The following is a 17,274-nucleotide window of genomic DNA, read 5'->3' as shown; positions in this document are numbered from 1 at the left end:
TGTACTTGTAGGCTAACTTGTATTGCACTTTATCTCCCACCTGTCTCCTCCGGCCATCAAGATACCTTTCCTGTAAACAAGCCTTCAAAGAGCTTAACTTTTACTCACCTACTGGTTAATTAATAATTAATTAATTGTAACTTGTTTAACTGCATGCTCTTATGGTTCTTCCCTTTGGCACTTATTTGGTTTTCCACCATGTATGTTTCATGTTTTGGCTGCTCACAATGTTTGGGGCTATTTCGTTGTTATGATCAGTGACCTATGCCTAACCCTTTTGTAAAGCTCTCTTGGAAGTCGCTTTGGATAAAAGCGTCTACTAAATGCATAAATGTAATGTAATTAAAGGTGGAAAGAAGACCATTTGCTTTGCTTGGAGGAAGTGTGAGATGGTAACAACAGATAAAGAACGATTTCACCGTGGAATGGTTGGACTAGCCTATCCAAGACCCCCATTGGTCGGATTTGCTCTCCTCCCTTCAGTTTAAATGCGTGAATAACTGAAAAATCTCAGTCGGAAACAATCACAGCAACCAGGTGACAAAACATTCTAAGTTCCGAAACTTCCAGCATGTACAAGTTTTATTCTCGATTAAATGGAAAGAATTCGGGTCTAATAGGATACCCCTGTAATGCTTTCGTTGGCAGGGCCAAATTCCATCGGCCTAGTGGTAAGTTTCCTCGGTGATTTCCTCCGTTTACTTCTGGTAAAGTTAAAATGACCAGATTTTGCTGGAAAAATGTAATTTCTATGTCTATATGTGTCTTGTCGAACATATCTAATTTATGTTCCATAGCTAGGAACTTTTTCCACATTAATCTGAAGCGGACCCTTTCAAAATTTAAAGTGCCACACACACACTGCGCACGCAGTATTTTCATCAGCTGGTTTTGTGTAGACTAATTATAGGATTTCTATTTCACCCTATAGATCCACCCTATCCAGTGTATATTAGATTTAAGTCATTTATTGATTTATATTAGTTCATATTGACATCGTCTTCAACAATTCAATCTATATATTTTTTTCAATATAAAAGTAATAAGCTGAGGTAGGCTAAGCTATCTAATATTATAATGCTGGACCAGGGGCGGAGCCAAACATTCGGGGGTCAGCCCCAACCTATAGGACTTAGTCAAGGTTTGATATGAGCTTAAAGGAACTTCCAATGAAGTTCTTTCGTCCTTGGTTTATTTTGTGAAACCAATGTCATAAGCATACTTGTGTTCTATATTGTCTTGGCAGGGAAATGTATTTCTGTTAAAACTTATAGTACCACAAAAGTGAAAAACATGCATCTGTTTCCATCCACAATAAAAACCCTTCCTTTAACTCTTTCAGGTGTGTTGGGTCAGAAGTCAGCCCTTAAGTACCCGCCCCCAGACCTTTCCCCGATGCCTCCTTGTAATTTCAAACCAGATGAATATAAGGTAAAATGACAACCGTAGGTCCGTACAGAGTTTTTGGTGAGGGTAAAAAAAAAATTAGACAGGGAAACTGATTAATAAGCCCAACCAGTAATATACCAATGCATGATATTAACCCTCGTGCTGCCTTCGGGTCACATGACCCAAAGGTTCATAACGAACCATCGTTGTGTTTACCCAATTTTACCCAATACAAAAACAAATACAAATAATTTTCTTTTAACCATTCCAATGTGGGGGGTCTGAGACAGCCCGACAGTTAAAAGAAAATGCTTCACTTTGTTTTTGTATGAGGTAAATTTGTCACAATACGACGGTGGGTCACAATGACTGATGGGTCAGAATGACCCGAAGATAACACAAGGGTTAAGCAAACAAATGTATTCGGATAGAATGAAAACATGTGTGACTGCCACCCTGTAGGACCTGTCAAAAGAGCGTATGATGGAGATCCGCAAGCTCAACTGCCACCCAATGATAATGAAGGTGACGTACTACAAAAAACCTGTGTTCATCCACCAAGGACACATGCAGTGGCTATGGGATGTTGACGGCAGACGCTACCTGGATCTGTTTGCAGGGGTTGCTACCGTGAGCGTGGGGCATTGCCATCCGTAAGGTCCCTTACATTGTTCTATTTTATAGCAGAATGTTGAGTGCACTTCAGCATTGGTTTATATTTATTTACAAATACATTTTCCCGAAGCTCCTTTCATCATTCATTGGAGAGGGCAGTCTGGCTGGCTCACTTTTAAAATCTCAGAAGTTAGAGAAAACTGTGTTTAGTCATTAAGCATTGTGCTTAACCCTTGTGCTGCCTTCGGTTCACATGACCCAAAGGTTCATAACGAACCATCGTTGTGTTTACCCAATTTTACCCAATACAAAAACAAATAAAAATAATTTTCTTTTAACCTTTGCAATGTGGGGGGTCTGAGACAGCCCAACGGTTAAAAGAAAATGCTTCACTTTGTTTTTGTATGCAGTAAATTCGTCGCAATACGACGGTGGGTCACAATGACTGATGGGTCAGAATGACCCGAAGATAACACAAGGGTTAATGACTTGTAGTGCCTGTACAACAACTCTCCCTTGAAAAAGACACATTGTGACACTGATATGAGTGGTTACAGTCTACCAGATTGTTGGTAGGTTTTAATTCCTAGTATTGTGTCTGTGCAGAAAAGTGAGGGAGGCTGCAGAACAGCAGCTCAGGAAACTATGGCACACCACCAACATCTATGTGTACTCTCCTCTCCATGAGTACTGTGAGAAGCTAGCAGCCCATTTTCCAGAGCCACTAAAGGTAGGAGTACAACAGTAGTCCATCCCTGTATGTATTATGTGTAAACCCAATTTTAACTTTCTTTAACAGGACCTGAATAAATATTAGTTGCCTTAAAAGTATTTTCTGAATTACTCAGGTTGTCTACCTGACAAACAGTGGCTCCGAGGCCAATGACCTGGCTATGCTCATGGCTAGACTCCACACTGGCAACTTTGACATTATAACCCTAAGGTGAGGTCACTGATCATTGTCCAGGAATAAGATCTAGCCCTTAACACTGCGCGCTTCCGAGGGAATATATGTAAACAGTGACTAAGTTGAAGTGCACAAAATATCATATTTGTTTGCCCTAGTCCGAAAAAGACTATATAACTACTAATATTTTTGTTTGGCAAATGAAAATGAATATTATACAAATATTCCCGTTTACATGCTGTGCATACAACGATTAACTGGTTTGTGTACAATGCACAGAGCTGACAGTAAACACGCAGAGTGTGTGTTGCAAACTGCTGTAAAAACCTAAATTAAGACACATATCCAAATGTGCAGTACTATACAGTGCACAGAACGCTCCTAAAACCCAAACAGCCTATATCGGCATATCCCACATCTTAATCAGAAAATACTACATTTGCAATATGGCCTAATTCAGAATATCCAAACAGAATTGTGTTTACATGACCCGTTGTATTGTCATAGTCGGACAAAGTGGAATATTTGTGTGCATTTAAACGTACTCAGCGATAAAATGAAATATAGGAGGATACTAGGATAGTATGACGCATCCTCTTTTATGTTGGATGGCTTTAGATCTTAGCTAAGGTACTGCTAATATTAAAGCTACTATACTGTAGACTAAAAACGTTTTCAATGGAGATCTTAATTTAATGTTTTTCTTATTTCAGGACTAGACTTAATCCATGTTGGGGAAAGTGGGCCTATGTGACCTTCTCTTCACAGTCCGGGATTAGTTGATTAACCTGTGTGTGTCTCTCTAAGGGGTTCCTACCATGGCGGAAGTCCTCAGACAATGGGTCTGACCTCCAACTCAGCATACAAGTACCCCATTGCCTCTGGAATAGGCTGCCACAATGCAAGTCTATGTTGGGTCACCTTGGCATACCGTTTTCTCTTTTTAGCACTGCCTGTGAGTTCCCTTAAGTTTATGGTGCTCTCTTCTCCTGACAGACCATGTGTCCTGATGTGTTTAGAGGGCCGTGGGGAGGAAGTCACTGCAGAGATTCCCCAATACAGACTAGCAGAGAATGTGACTGCTCCACAGGTACACACACTTTATGATGTTACACTTAATGACACATGCACACCAGTACTGTATGTATTGACACCAACAGGCTCAAAAACATACACTCCTATGGAAACAGGCCAACACTCGACCTCCCTTAGGGGCTTCCACATCATATTTCTGATCAAGTTGTGAAATTCGTATACCACATTAAACTTGAGTAAATGCACCATAACATAATAAGGAGAATGCTTGAACACTCCTGGCTGTGCCTGGTTTGCTGATGTGTTTACTCACAGGGGGCTGTCACTAAGTAGCAAACAGGGAAGGAAGACAGACTGTGTTTGTGGTATTTTGTTCATAGGAGCCCATGTATGGAGTATGGTTTTCTATTCTCAGCGTGTGCTGAATAAAAATAACTTAACCAATCCATCTGTTAAAGTCTACAGTAAATGTGACCTTTGAGTCGATAGGTAACAAAAGAAGTACAGCTGACAGTTGTGCTCAGGCCTTAAAACATCAATGCCAAGAATGGCACTTAAAATACAGTCTAAAGTTCAAAGTCATTCACTTTAATTAAACATTTACCAATTCTAAGAAAATACCTCAAACCATTTACTTTATGACTTTCATGTATCAACTAGTAACTGTGGACTACAAGGAAACAGACTTGGGTCCGTGGAATCTTTTCCATGTTTGCAGAATTTTGGAAGCATGAGGTTCAGACAGTTGTCATAATTGTATTGAGTGTACAGACCATTGGTACAGACGTATCATCTTGGCAGGAAGCTTCTGTTTTGCGACAGCTCTCTGACCAAGAAACCCAGTTTGAGATTAGATATCAGCGGCAGAAGGTTTTGCTATCCATCATTCCCCTGAATAATTAGCAAAGACACAACTAAGGGTGGAAGGCTTGGGTGGTCGAGAGAACAAGATATGAACATTTGTAACGTACTTAGCAGCAATGTCAGAAGAGCATAGATAGATTTCCCTGGGAACTTTGATGAGGATGATTGTATGTGCATAATATGACAGTAATATTTCTGACTGACGCAGTTTGGAGTCCACCACCTGAACTAACTTAGACCATTTTCATAACCTCATATTCTATGAAAGACATACTCATGATCACCCGAAACTATAACAAAGCTATAATCCATAACCAAATAAAATGTGTTCTTTACGCCTTTGTTGACTGCAGGTCATTGTCAGGCAAATGACAAATACATTGGTCAACTCAAAGAAGTGTTTGCTACAAGTGTTCCAAGTCGAATTGCGGCTTTCTTTGGAGAACCCATTCAGGTATGGCTTTTAAGGGGATAAAGGCTTTTAACATGCTAAATGTTTCAAGGAAGTATTTTCTGAGTGAGTTTGATAAATCAGCCTGGGTGATTCTTGGCTGTCTGCAAACTATAATAAATCATTGTGATTCATCTGCTGGTTGTGGCTCACTATAGACATATTTATTGTGTTTGAGTTTTGCTAATACTGTTTAAGTGTCACAATTGTTTGTATTTGAGTGAATGGGAAATGTATTTACAGGGTGTTGGAGGAGCTGTTCAGTACCCTAAAGATTACTTAAAGGACACCTACCAGCTTGTGAGGGAGCGTGGCGGCATCTGCATAGCTGATGAGGTTACATACGTGTCATTCCTTGTATACTCACAGTGCTTTACATGTTTCACAAACATACTACATAAAAAATACTTCCTATACTTACAATACTCTATATTTTGTAGTTGTTTCATATATTAATGAAACTATCAGAAACTCTCTGAACATTCACAGTCATACTGTGTGTGTGATTTCTGTCTGGATCTCAGGTTCAGACAGGATTTGGCCGTACAGGAAGTCACTTTTGGGGATTCGAAGGTCACGATGTGATGCCAGACATGGTGACCATGGCAAAGGGGATTGCTAATGGATTCCCAATGGGAGCTGTTGTCACAACACCAGGTTAGACCAGCAATTTATTTTTGTATTTATGTAATAATACCAGTTACGTCCCCTGTTGTTACGTCCCCTTCATGTATTTTTAGATGTATCTCTATGCATCTGTCTAACTGCCTAGCTCCCTAGCTATTTGTCTATTACTGAGCCATAGTAACCTGGTTACCAAGTAACACTGAAGTCATCACTTCCACACTGCTTGGTTGGACATGCTAAGTGTGAGATGTGAAGAATGCTAAGCCTTGTGATTGGTTATTGATTTGTTTAGCAAATAGCTGAAATCATGTTTGCAATTGGTGAGAAGCTTGGTTCAGCCTCACCTCCTAGTTAGGCTATATTAACAATTTTCTTTATCATTATGTCCTGTCTTGGCACTGCCTCCAACATTGACCTCCTGGAGGCGTGTTACAGCCTCTTTGCTGTCTTTTCTTTGTACAATCTTTCATCTCCAACATCCTAGATCATAGTGACTTTCAAATTGATAATAAGAACATGATTCATCTATTGCTTTCAAACAATGATTCCAGGTTTAAATATTTCCATTTGAGTTATGTTTTATACATTTGATTATTTTCCAGAGATTGCCGCTTCCTTTGCCAAGGGAGTTCACTTCAACACCTTTGGAGGAAACCCCGTGGCTTGTGCCATTGGCTCTGCAGTACTGGATGTAAGAACAACACTAACATTTTCTAGCTCCATGATTGTAAAAAAGGTAATGTGTGTGGTCAGATCTAATTGGGAAAATTTTGCCACGGTACATTGGAAATATGAACAACTTAAACTTCTTTCCCATAGAAAACTATGTACTACTCATGCTTGAGCCATATACATTTTTACTTGCTGATGTATTAAGATGCTAGATTAAGTGTAATTTATATTGACTTGACCACCCCCATCTCTGGTGTACTGAATTACAATGTGGACACACATTGACTCCTAGCAAATATAGATAGCTGGCAAATAATATTGCTTCCGTCAACCACTAAGGACTTCAGTTGCTCGGCATTTGAAACCGTATGTACACTCATACAAATTTGTCACCTACTGACTTTTTGTGTGTGTGATGTATTTACCTAGAGCAGAAAGCGGATTTTAACTGCAGTCATTTTCAATATAACAGTTTATGTTCAATTGTCAAGATGGCCGTTATTTGTATGTTCACTTTCAGACAATCAAGGAGGACGGCACCCAGAAGACCAGTGATGAGGTGGGGACTTATCTATTGACAGAGCTGGCCAAGCTCAGGGACAATTATGAGATCATTGGTGATGTTCGTGGAAAGGGCCTACAGATTGGCGTAGAGATGGTGAAAGACAAGGTAGGTCATGAGGTTACAGTTGTTGTTTTTTTTAGCTCAATTTTGTCTTAATTGTGAATCCTTTTCTAATCCGATAGCATGAATGTTCATACCATACAGGGGGAGTGTGTACAATACACACAATGTGTTGGCCTAAAGCTAACAACTTGTCTAGGGGGGAGGAAAAACATTGTGAAGACTGAAAAAGTTAATGTGGAGAAAAATGTAGATGGTCCATGTGAGAAGGGTTGAACATAAGGGAGTGCGCAATTTCTTGTTGATCCCATAAATAACTCTTACGTGACTCTACCTCATGTGCTGGGCTTGGTTCAGACCAGTACTAGTTAAACATTACACTGGAGGCAACTGTGCAAAATGCATAACACTGTGCTACGTTATGTCATGTTTTGTTCCCACTCTGTTTTTAATTATTTATGTATCCCAGGACATTTTGGCAGATGGTAGGTCTAAATGGATTACTTGGACAAAATATTACAAGTGAAAGACATCAACTACCCGGCTTGTTGTTTTCCCTCTCCAGGCTAGCAGGGCCCCCCTGCCTGCAGAGGCCATGAATGAGATCTTTGAGGACACCAAAGACATGGGTGTTCTCATAGGGAAGGGTGGCCTGTATGGACAGGTAGGATCACATTCCTTCCACACTGTTTGAGTGACAATAATACATGTTTTCATATTGATGGGTGGAGATGTTTAAAAGGATCACATTCCCCTTTTTATAACAAATTGCACAATAGTGTATCCTGACCAGGTAATCATCTGCTGATGCCCTAACAATAACCTTTTCTAAATCCTATTAACGGTCATAATTCACAGTATATCTCAATCCAAATGTCTGCGAACGTAACCATTGAGTTCATAGGAATATAAATACATATATTTTTTATTTCACAGGACATGGCACTCTGCATAGAGTAGAGGGGTATAATATTGATAGAAGTGTCTTGTCTGAAAAATAACTGGAATTCTTTTGGAATGAGTCACCTGCCAGAGGCATGTTATTATTATTCTCTCAGTATTTCTTTGTGTTATTCATCCCGTCTCCAGACATTCCGGATTAAGCCTCCAATGTGCATCACCATGGATGATGCTAATTTCTTCCTGGCTGTGTTCAACCAGGCCATTCAGAACTACCTGGCCAGGAAATGATCCTAAATGTTTTGCTGTCAGCAAGAGCCAAGAAAGGGAACCAAGTTGGTTCCCTTTGATTGTTCTCTTCAATGTTCCACATCCCTCTCACCCAATATCTAAGCAAGAGTTATTTGAATGTCCACATACATCACTAAGGCCCTACAGGGTCCTCCTACTTACTGTATCTGTTGATGCCTGACTGGTGTGCACACTGAGCTCTCTTGGTATTTTCCGCGTAGGAGTATTGAAAAGAGAGAACCAGATTACATATTAGTGAATTTTTTACTTGGCTATAATTAAATTGTCTGGAACTAGCTGGATTTGAATGTGTACATACACCTTTTAAAAGTTGTAATGTAAATGTATTACTTCTAACCCACTACCCTCAGTAAAAGAAATACCTTGCAACTAAGTTGTGTAGTAAACCCTTTACCCCAGGGTAACTTGCAGAGGGCCTTTCCATTCTTTAACATTTCTTGGAAGGCGCAGTGGCTCATACCTGTAAAGTGCGTGGGAGACTGATTAACGTGTTTAAACATGCTTCATGGTGAGCTATTCAAACCAGCCTCCTCACTTGTCTATCTTTTGCATACAGTACCAGTCAAAAGTTTGGACACATTTGTACATACTTTGATCCAACGCTTAAAATGATTCCTGCCCGAAAAAGGCAGAAGCATGTTTATTGGTTGTTTATTGGCATAAATGCAAACAAGCAGTATCACTTTCAGTGTTTTGTTCGAGGTGAATGGGGCTGTTGTCATTTCTTTGGGCACAGTTGAAACTCCTGGCACACAGTTGAAAAGTCTAGCCCGAACTATACAGGATGAAGACATTTTTATGGTGTGAAAGTTTTCTTCAGCCAGGTCATGGAAGTGCTTGAATCGGGAAAACTTGTGTTGGAAAGCCACTGCTTTGCTGATTGTTGTTCAGAATGTTCAGGAACCATCCAAATGTTTAATATTTATGGTGAACAAAAGATGGGACGTTCATTTCCTGATGAATGTAACTACATTTAACTTTTTGGTGCCCATATGTTCAGTTCTCTGTCCTCTGTTCTATTGTCTTATAGGCCTGCTGTATTTCCACCAGTGCTATGGTTTTTCTTTCTTGTATGCCTATGAATCCCTGGGTGGGAAATGCAGCCCCAATTTACATGTATAAATAAGTGTTAAATAAAAATAAAGACGCAGTGGTTGGAGACAAGCAGGTCATCTTCTCATCAAAATGCTTTTCACAAAAACATTGTAGCCATTTTTATAATATAGAAAAACTACAAACAGCTATTGTGTGACGCTGTCCGTTTTAGACAGTCTGAGCATTAAAATTTCAGAAGGCTCTGCTTGTAAAGCTCCGCTGACGAATGCCATCTCACCACCATGGATGTCACACCTGTCATTTTAATTAGATCACCTGGACCGTAAGTGTCGCTATCTGGACTTCTTCGTGTCTTTCTTGCTCCTTGCAGTGCTGCGTGGAGGGCCAGAAGAGAGGGCGGTGGCATGACCCGTGGACTTCAAGTGGTCAAACAGCTTGTTCCTGGTAGAAAACTCGTAGTGGCAGGTCACACAGTGCAGGTTTCCCTCTCTCTGGAAGAGGGTTCGGGGGGGGGGGGGGTCAGGAATTTGTTATGGTATAGGCCTACTATTACTGAGACTACCTGAGAGTCAAGCACAGATAATTGACAGCAATGGCAGGACTAATGCGTGAGGTGGTGACGCGAGAGAGGGAGCTAACTTTAGAAGCCTGAGGCAGGTGATACATACCTCAGGTGCTTGCTCTCCTCCTGCCTGGGGTTTCACATTCTTTTTTAAATCTTTCTCTTTGCTCTTCTTTCCCTTCGCCTTTACAGAACTGGTAGGAACAAACAAACCATATAAACTGATAAATTCACTCAGTCCTGATACCAGAAGTGTAGAGATAGAACTAGAATATGATTATACATGACCAGGTTCAAGTAAGGTTTATGGAAAGAAAAACAGGTCCCACTTTATTTGTACTCTTAAATCTAGTGTGTTTATCACTCATGCCAGTGTTAGTTATTGTAAACTACATCAATTGCAACTCATTGACCACATATTTCCTGAGCTCTGTAACTTGTTGACATTTCGAAATCTCATGGCTCTTTTTTTTTGCCATAGTATTGAAATATATAAATTTAATTTAGCTCTGGATAAGAGCGTCTGCTAAATGACTGAATGTAAATGTAATTGGTATTATATTTAAGTTGAGAAGGCTGGAATTGTGAAATTTAAAATTCTGTATAATCACAGGTAAAGGTCACCTCTTTGTCTCTGAAGAGTGGACATCCTCTTGTTCCACTGGCTCTGCCGGCGTCTGGGCTTCCTCCACATGGCCCATATCAATAGGTGGGGGGGTTTCCGGGGCTTTCTGAGTCTCAGGAGGGGTGGACTCTGTCTCAGGAGGGGTGGACTCTGACACAGGGTCCCCCTGCTCCTCCTCTGTGACACACTGGGAGAACAAGATATATTGGTGAGATAAGATACAGCCATAAATAACAATTGCAATCAAGATTGAATTACAAGGGCAGGACATAAAATGACTCACTTGCACAACTTTCTGTTGTCTCTTTTTCTTCTTCTGCTTTTTGGACAACCTGAGAACGTGACATAATTCATGACCATTTCTGAGGACGTTCTCCTTGTTAAGTTACTTTCATAAACCACATCAAAATAATAGGAATAAAAACTTTCCTTAAGTTAGTTTCATCATTCAAACTTTTTTATGTGTATGTACTCTGACATGGTTTCTCTTGTTAAGGTAATTACACACTTTGGTCTCAGTACGTCCTCATCGACCCCCTCGTCGTCCTTCATCCTTCCAGCCTCATTCTTGTCGTCAGAGTTTAGACTCAGTGACTCCTCCTCGTCCTCCAGCTGTTGCCGTAGCAATGCCACCAGCTCTCTGTGCTTTTTGGACTTTTCATGATTCTTCATGCTGCAGAAGAAGAAAAATACCAGAACAGAATGCAACGCTTTGTATGAACTCAGTTGCTTCACAGAATCACACAGGAAAATGTACTTGACTGTGATCAAAGGGAAATAGACGACTATTGGGCAGAACCAACAAGCAGAAGTGTAAAAGGGTTTTGGGGATAACAGAAAGCCTGGTGGTGACCAAATCTTTCACTGATCTAATCCTAAATGTGTGGCTTCATGTTTCCAGGAGCACCTACAGGTCCTGAAGGGGCCCTGCTCACTCACGCTTTATCCGATTTGAAGAACTTGTCACATGCAGGGCAGTAGAGGTCATTATAGTAGTCCATGACCTCATCCTCTCCATCTGGTAGCTCATTGTCTGTGGAAGAGAGACCAGGTGTGTCACACTGGATTGGCCCCCACAAATCTCTTAAGTGCTGTGCAAATAAAACGCTCATACGTACAATCCTACATGGCTGGCGTACTGTATGCACAGTATTTTACAAAGTACAAATCTCTTAATGGATAACTACAACAAAAATCTAACAACTGATGAATACTGTAGGTGGGCCTAGTTCTCAACTGGTTTGGGCTTACTATGCTATACACACAGATTGCAACAGATAAAAGTAGATAATAGAAAAATCCAGATGAACATTGCTGAACTTCTGACCTCCCATGCTCTGGTCCGGCTTGTCTTGAGCGTCTGCTTCCTCTTCACTCTCAGAAGCGTCGCCAAACTCCTCCTCGTACTGGGCCTCTATCTGCTGCAGCTCCTTCTCCAACTCAGACATGGCCGCCCAACTCTGCTCTTTATACTCCTCTGCCAACCTGGATGTTGTGAGTACACAATTAGGTGTGTGTATTTGTGTTGTGTATTGGTGTGTGTTCAAAAACATTCTGTACTGTACTTTCCCCTTACAGAGAATGTTTGGGGTTGGTCAACCTGCTCTGGGCTTAAGGTCAATGCGGGGCTACTACAGAATGTGCAAACAGTCCTTTAGTACGGGATTAAGCATACTAAATGGCTGTAGCTTAATCCCCACTGTGAACAAAATGGTACTTGACAAAGCTACCATTTGTTTTCTTAAGGACACACATTCTACAGAGGGTGTATTTCAATTGCAGCATTACTCTTCCACTTTCTGTCAGATTCCACAATTGGTTGGGAGCCCTGTCACTCACTTGGCCTGGTTGAGTTTCTGCTTGCGTCTCAGCTCCTCCACCTTCTTGGCCTTTTCCGTGTTCTGTTCCTCCACAAGCTTCTTGTGGGCCTGTACCCTGCGGTCACGCTTGCGCACATAGGCCACTAGTTGGCGCAACAGCTCACTGCGCTCCTTCCTGGCCTTGTCACGGACCTTCTTGTTCTCCTTCTCCATGGCTCTTTTCTCCCAGCGGTTGGATGCCTGCCGTGTGTCGTACTCCTCCTTCCAGGCAAAGTTCTTCCTGGTGGAGAAACTCTGCCAGTAGCCATAGAACAGGTGCACTACCTAAGGGGAGGGGGCAATAAGCCAAAATTCAGTATCTGGACCAAAAGCACAAATATATGTTAATTCTCCATTTTGTTCTCCAGTTTTATTCCAAATATTATGCAGGAAAAACAAAATCAAAAGTCAAGTCTGATTTCTATTAAATATGGAATATACAATGGTGAATGGCAATTACTTTAGTCAGTTTCAAGTTATCAGGAAATTGTGCATTCTTCGTTTACTGTGGAAGGGTACCAACAAATTTGAGCACGTCTGTATATTGATTCTACACTACTGGAAGGAGGCACACAAAGCTGATATAAATGTTTTGTCTTTTCTCAGCACAACTACGTCATTTGTACCAGGAAGGCCATGAACGTGTTTCACTATCAGTGTGAGCAGTTATTACCGTGTCATAATCGCTCTGAGAATCACCAAACGTAGGAAACTCATCATCCTCCTCGTCCTCTTCTTTGCTGTGCTCCATCTCCTCTTTCACAATGGACTCATACAGGTTTCTGTACACAGTGTAGAAACCCTGTGAGAAAGGAGGGAGTGAGGCAGACAGACAGACAGATACAGTTAATCTGACAAACCCAGCTCTCCATATCAAACATCCTGACATTGCAGCATTTGACAAACAATAGACTGCAACACAAACACTGTGGTAATACTGCAAGGTAATATCACACCCCTCACTGAGTCATGCATGTCAGGAGGTTCTAGCTGCATGTGCTCTGTTTGGTCCCAGTTTCATGTTAAGCACCACCTGCTCTTCATTTACAGCATACTATAATGTGACTAAGCATCAGAGGAGAAAAGGAAGAATTTATAAATAAATGAATGGAATAAGAGAGTAAATTGAAAATAGACAGTTCCATCCATAATGTGCTATTGCTATTACACCGGCTTATACATGACCAGAGGGGGTTCTGAAATGAGAAGTTGATGTCCAAATCCATAGGTTGAGGTGATGAGCATTGTGAAATAATCAGATGTGAAATAATTCACATTTTGAGTTCAGTCAAGACACTCACATATTAGACTTGAGCATTTATTGATAACCATGATATGGAAATAAGTTTGACTTTGGCAGAGTGGATGCGATACATGCATACATGACATATGAGGCAGGGAGCAATAGAAATATAATCCCCCTGATGAACATAACATACAGACAGCACGGGGGAGAAGGGGATGGTGGATGGCGGCAGCAGCACTGATCATACAACAACCGGGGTGAGTGTGTACGTATGGGCTTGTGCTGGCTAATGTGCTGGCTTGGTGTGGTAATGAGCGGATGACACCCACTGCCCGAGTGCCATGCCTGAACTAGCTTCGCTCATTTGTGGCAGCAGAATTTGTGCAGGTCTTTGGCTGTGTGTGTTGTTATTCTGCTGTTTCTATGAAGGTTGCTAAGAAACACCAGGAACAATATGTTCCATAAAAGAAATCTTATAACATTCTAATTACCTGTGCATAAACTGAGCTGACATTTATTTGGTTAAATAAATAAATACAATTTCCATAGTCCATTATAGGCTCTCTATCCACATAAGACATTCGACTATATAGTTATTAATTTCCTCTCAAATTTGCCCCTAGCTCCTTTCAATAATAAAAAGAGCTGTACATGCTCTGCAATGCATTGTGCACATTAAATTCATTCAGTCAATAATATTCAGCTAAACAGTGAGAGGATTGAGGAAGGAAACACACTAGGGCTGTGCGATATGACCAAAATCTCATATCCTGATATAGATCCTTTCATATCCCGATAACGATAGGCTACACACGATATGGCACATTTTTGTAAATTAAATTAATAAATTGTTTTAATAAAATGACCACATGGAGGGGCCAATCTATTATTAAATTATATATATACCCACACACACACACACTCGACAAATAAAAAGAACATCAATCATATTTGAGTTCTTCTTTTCAACCGAAACTGTGAACATTTTGGTCGCATATGCTCCCAAAATTGAATCTGTGCGACCTCAAAAAATATTTGGGAGTGTAGTGGACTACTTGTACATTATTAACTGAACAGGTTCAAGTGGACACTGTACCTTGAATAGCGCAGTGAGTTCTGGGCTACATTGTGGGTAGCCAGCTATGTTTTTGGTTCAAAAAGTATTGTCTTTGTAGGCCTACATGAATAAACAACGCACAAAGTTGTGTGCCAAAAGGGATAAGAACTAAACTGCCAAAAACTGTTCAGCTTTTTGGAACAGTAGGACCTACATTTAACATAGAGCTATAGCTTCACCTGTAACGACTCCCCAGTGACTACAGTTACAGTTGATTTAGATTTTGCTGCCAACTCCTGGTAGTAAATTGTCACTGCATGTTTGTATGCCCACCACAATATTAATACATAATTAGAATATGACAACGGCTTTAGTAAGAACATATACAGTATTTTCCCATGGGAAAATGTGTCCAAACTTTTGACTGGTACTGTATATATATAATGTATTGTATAAATAGCACTACATATTTAGAATGCAACTGACCATCTAGAACAAAAACCTAGGGGGAGACACAATGAGGCCTATTTGATATTACAAATACACTCACCTTCTCATCATCTCCATAACCAGAGTAGCAAGACACGGTGAAGTACTGGAGCAGATCGATGCTGTTGTCCTCATAGTCTCCACTCACGCCTCCCTTCAGGAGGGCTTCTCTGTGGTTATCATACCTGAAAAGGACCAGAGTCTAAATGGACTGTCTGAGAACAGGATTGTTCTATAGATAGTATCTAGAGGTCTTTGTGCTGAGGTGAAGTCTTATGTGGAAAACTATTATATTTTTCCACACTTAACAACAGCATGGGGAAAGGCATTTGGACTCTATGGCCCAGTTCCCCAGAAATGGATTAAGCCTAGTCCTACAGTAAGAGAACATTTCAATGAAGATCTCCATTAAAAACGTTTTTAGTCTAGGACTAGGCTAAATCCATGTCTGGGAAACTGGGCCTATATGTCTACGTCAGTCTGTAATGATGAGAAGTGGACTCACCAAGCCCTTTCCTGTGGGTCACTCAGGACATCATAAGCAGCCTGAAGAAGCTTGAAGTGCTCTGCTGCCTCTTCGGGATTGTCCAAGTTTTTGTCTGACAATAACACAATACTGTCACACACTGACACAAAACTAGTGACAGTTGAACGAAAGACGTATTGTATACCCGAAGAACCAGTCGATTGCTTAACTAGTCATTTATTTTTCCTTTAGGCTAATGATAGATACTATAATTTATCATGGCTGGTTACTATGTATTTTTATGATTTCTGCCTTGGGAATATGATACATGTTTGTGATAAAGGACATATTCCGGGAATTGGCAATTGAATGTGGAACACAGCCGCAGCCATCTCCGGGCTCTATGGATACATTACGAGAGCATATCTTGCTATTCTACCATCAGCAGACAAGTCTGCAAAAATATTCAGGTGTGAACCTATGGTATTGATAAGGCGGATTATTAGCAATCATTATGGGGAATTTGAATAAGACGCGGAGGTAATCTCATTATGAACTCTTTAGTAACAGTTAACTGTGTATATGATCATTTAGAAAAGAAACCTTCAAGTTTTCAAATAGTGAAATAGAACAGTCCTGTAATTTTAAATACATAACATTACTGTCAATTTACAATACTGATCTGAACAAACAAACCGGTTGGGAACTAGCTAGCGTTAACTAGCTAAATCATACCTGGATGCCACTTCAAAGCCAATTTGCGATAGGCCTTCTTCAGGTCATCATCACTGGCGTCTCTCTTGACTCCCAACACCTCGTAATGACACTTCATTTTGAATTAATCTGTTTCCCAGCAGAAACTAAGGTTGGTAACTGACTATACTTTATCACTGTTCTCTTCTTGGCTTGCTAACGTGGCTCTGGACTTGTTCTGTCTGGCGTGGTAGGCTAGCTACAACTAGAACACCTGCTACCGTAAGAGTAGGCTACTTTCTGATTAGTGAGAAGAAATAAAACAGATAGCAGATTTTTAAGACATGTTTAAAAAGTACATTAAATATCCCATTATACACATTTCTAGCATCATTGTGACTTTACTATCTCCCCCATGCATACTCTCAGCTCAATCTTACGTAAACACACCACACTACACTACACTGACTGGCTGAGTCGCAATCCATTTGACGTCATTCAACATCGACGTTTGGTCGCATAGATATATTATTTGGTCGCACTTCCACCGGTTTGGCCGATGATCCGGAGAACTCGGTTCCCGTTACCCATTCCTAGCAAGTGCGCAAAATTATGACGTTTGCTCTTGTTGCTTGGTGGAGCTGAATGTTATTTATATAGTTAGTAAGGATATTACGAATAGCTCCGTAACCCCTGGCCATTTCAGTTTTAGTTCAATGAAGAATAACGTGCTGTTAGATGTTCATAAGTGGGAGATACGTTTTACTCCATTACGTATTTGTCTTGTCTCCTTGCTAGTTCAAATCCACACATCCATACGCAAT

At 40.6% G+C, this 17,274-nt stretch overlaps 2 protein-coding genes across 2 annotated transcripts; one reads left to right on the top strand and one right to left on the bottom strand.

Annotated features, from left to right (window-relative positions):
* The first annotated feature begins 434 nt into the window (after positions 1-434).
* On the top strand, positions 435-9,077 carry agxt2 (alanine--glyoxylate aminotransferase 2). The gene is made up of 14 exons (XM_062477891.1): positions 435-671; positions 1,343-1,431; positions 1,852-2,042; positions 2,611-2,734; positions 2,853-2,947; positions 3,719-3,812; positions 3,908-4,001; positions 5,164-5,264; positions 5,505-5,597; positions 5,786-5,918; positions 6,491-6,579; positions 7,081-7,230; positions 7,751-7,849; positions 8,275-9,077. Exons 1-14 carry the CDS (start codon positions 572-574, stop codon positions 8,374-8,376), a joined length of 1,554 nt encoding a protein of 517 aa, XP_062333875.1. The 5' UTR covers positions 435-571; the 3' UTR covers positions 8,377-9,077.
* A 313-nt stretch (positions 9,078-9,390) lies between these two features.
* On the bottom strand, positions 9,391-16,958 carry dnajc21 (DnaJ heat shock protein family (Hsp40) member C21). Its single transcript, XM_062477890.1, has 12 exons — positions 16,493-16,958; positions 15,797-15,890; positions 15,353-15,476; positions 13,173-13,301; positions 12,480-12,784; positions 11,968-12,125; positions 11,580-11,673; positions 11,149-11,313; positions 10,924-10,972; positions 10,640-10,827; positions 10,122-10,209; positions 9,391-9,944 (listed from the first exon to the last, which is right to left on the bottom strand). Exons 1-12 carry the CDS (start codon positions 16,587-16,589, stop codon positions 9,786-9,788), a joined length of 1,650 nt encoding a protein of 549 aa, XP_062333874.1. The 5' UTR covers positions 16,590-16,958; the 3' UTR covers positions 9,391-9,785.
* Between the last annotated feature and the right edge of the window lie 316 nt (positions 16,959-17,274).

This window comes from Osmerus eperlanus, chromosome 14 (genome assembly GCF_963692335.1).
Source record: "Osmerus eperlanus chromosome 14, fOsmEpe2.1, whole genome shotgun sequence".
NCBI lineage: Eukaryota > Metazoa > Chordata > Actinopteri > Osmeriformes > Osmeridae > Osmerus > Osmerus eperlanus.
Note: the sequence above shows the minus strand (reverse complement) of the source record. Positions and strands in the feature narration are given on the sequence as shown.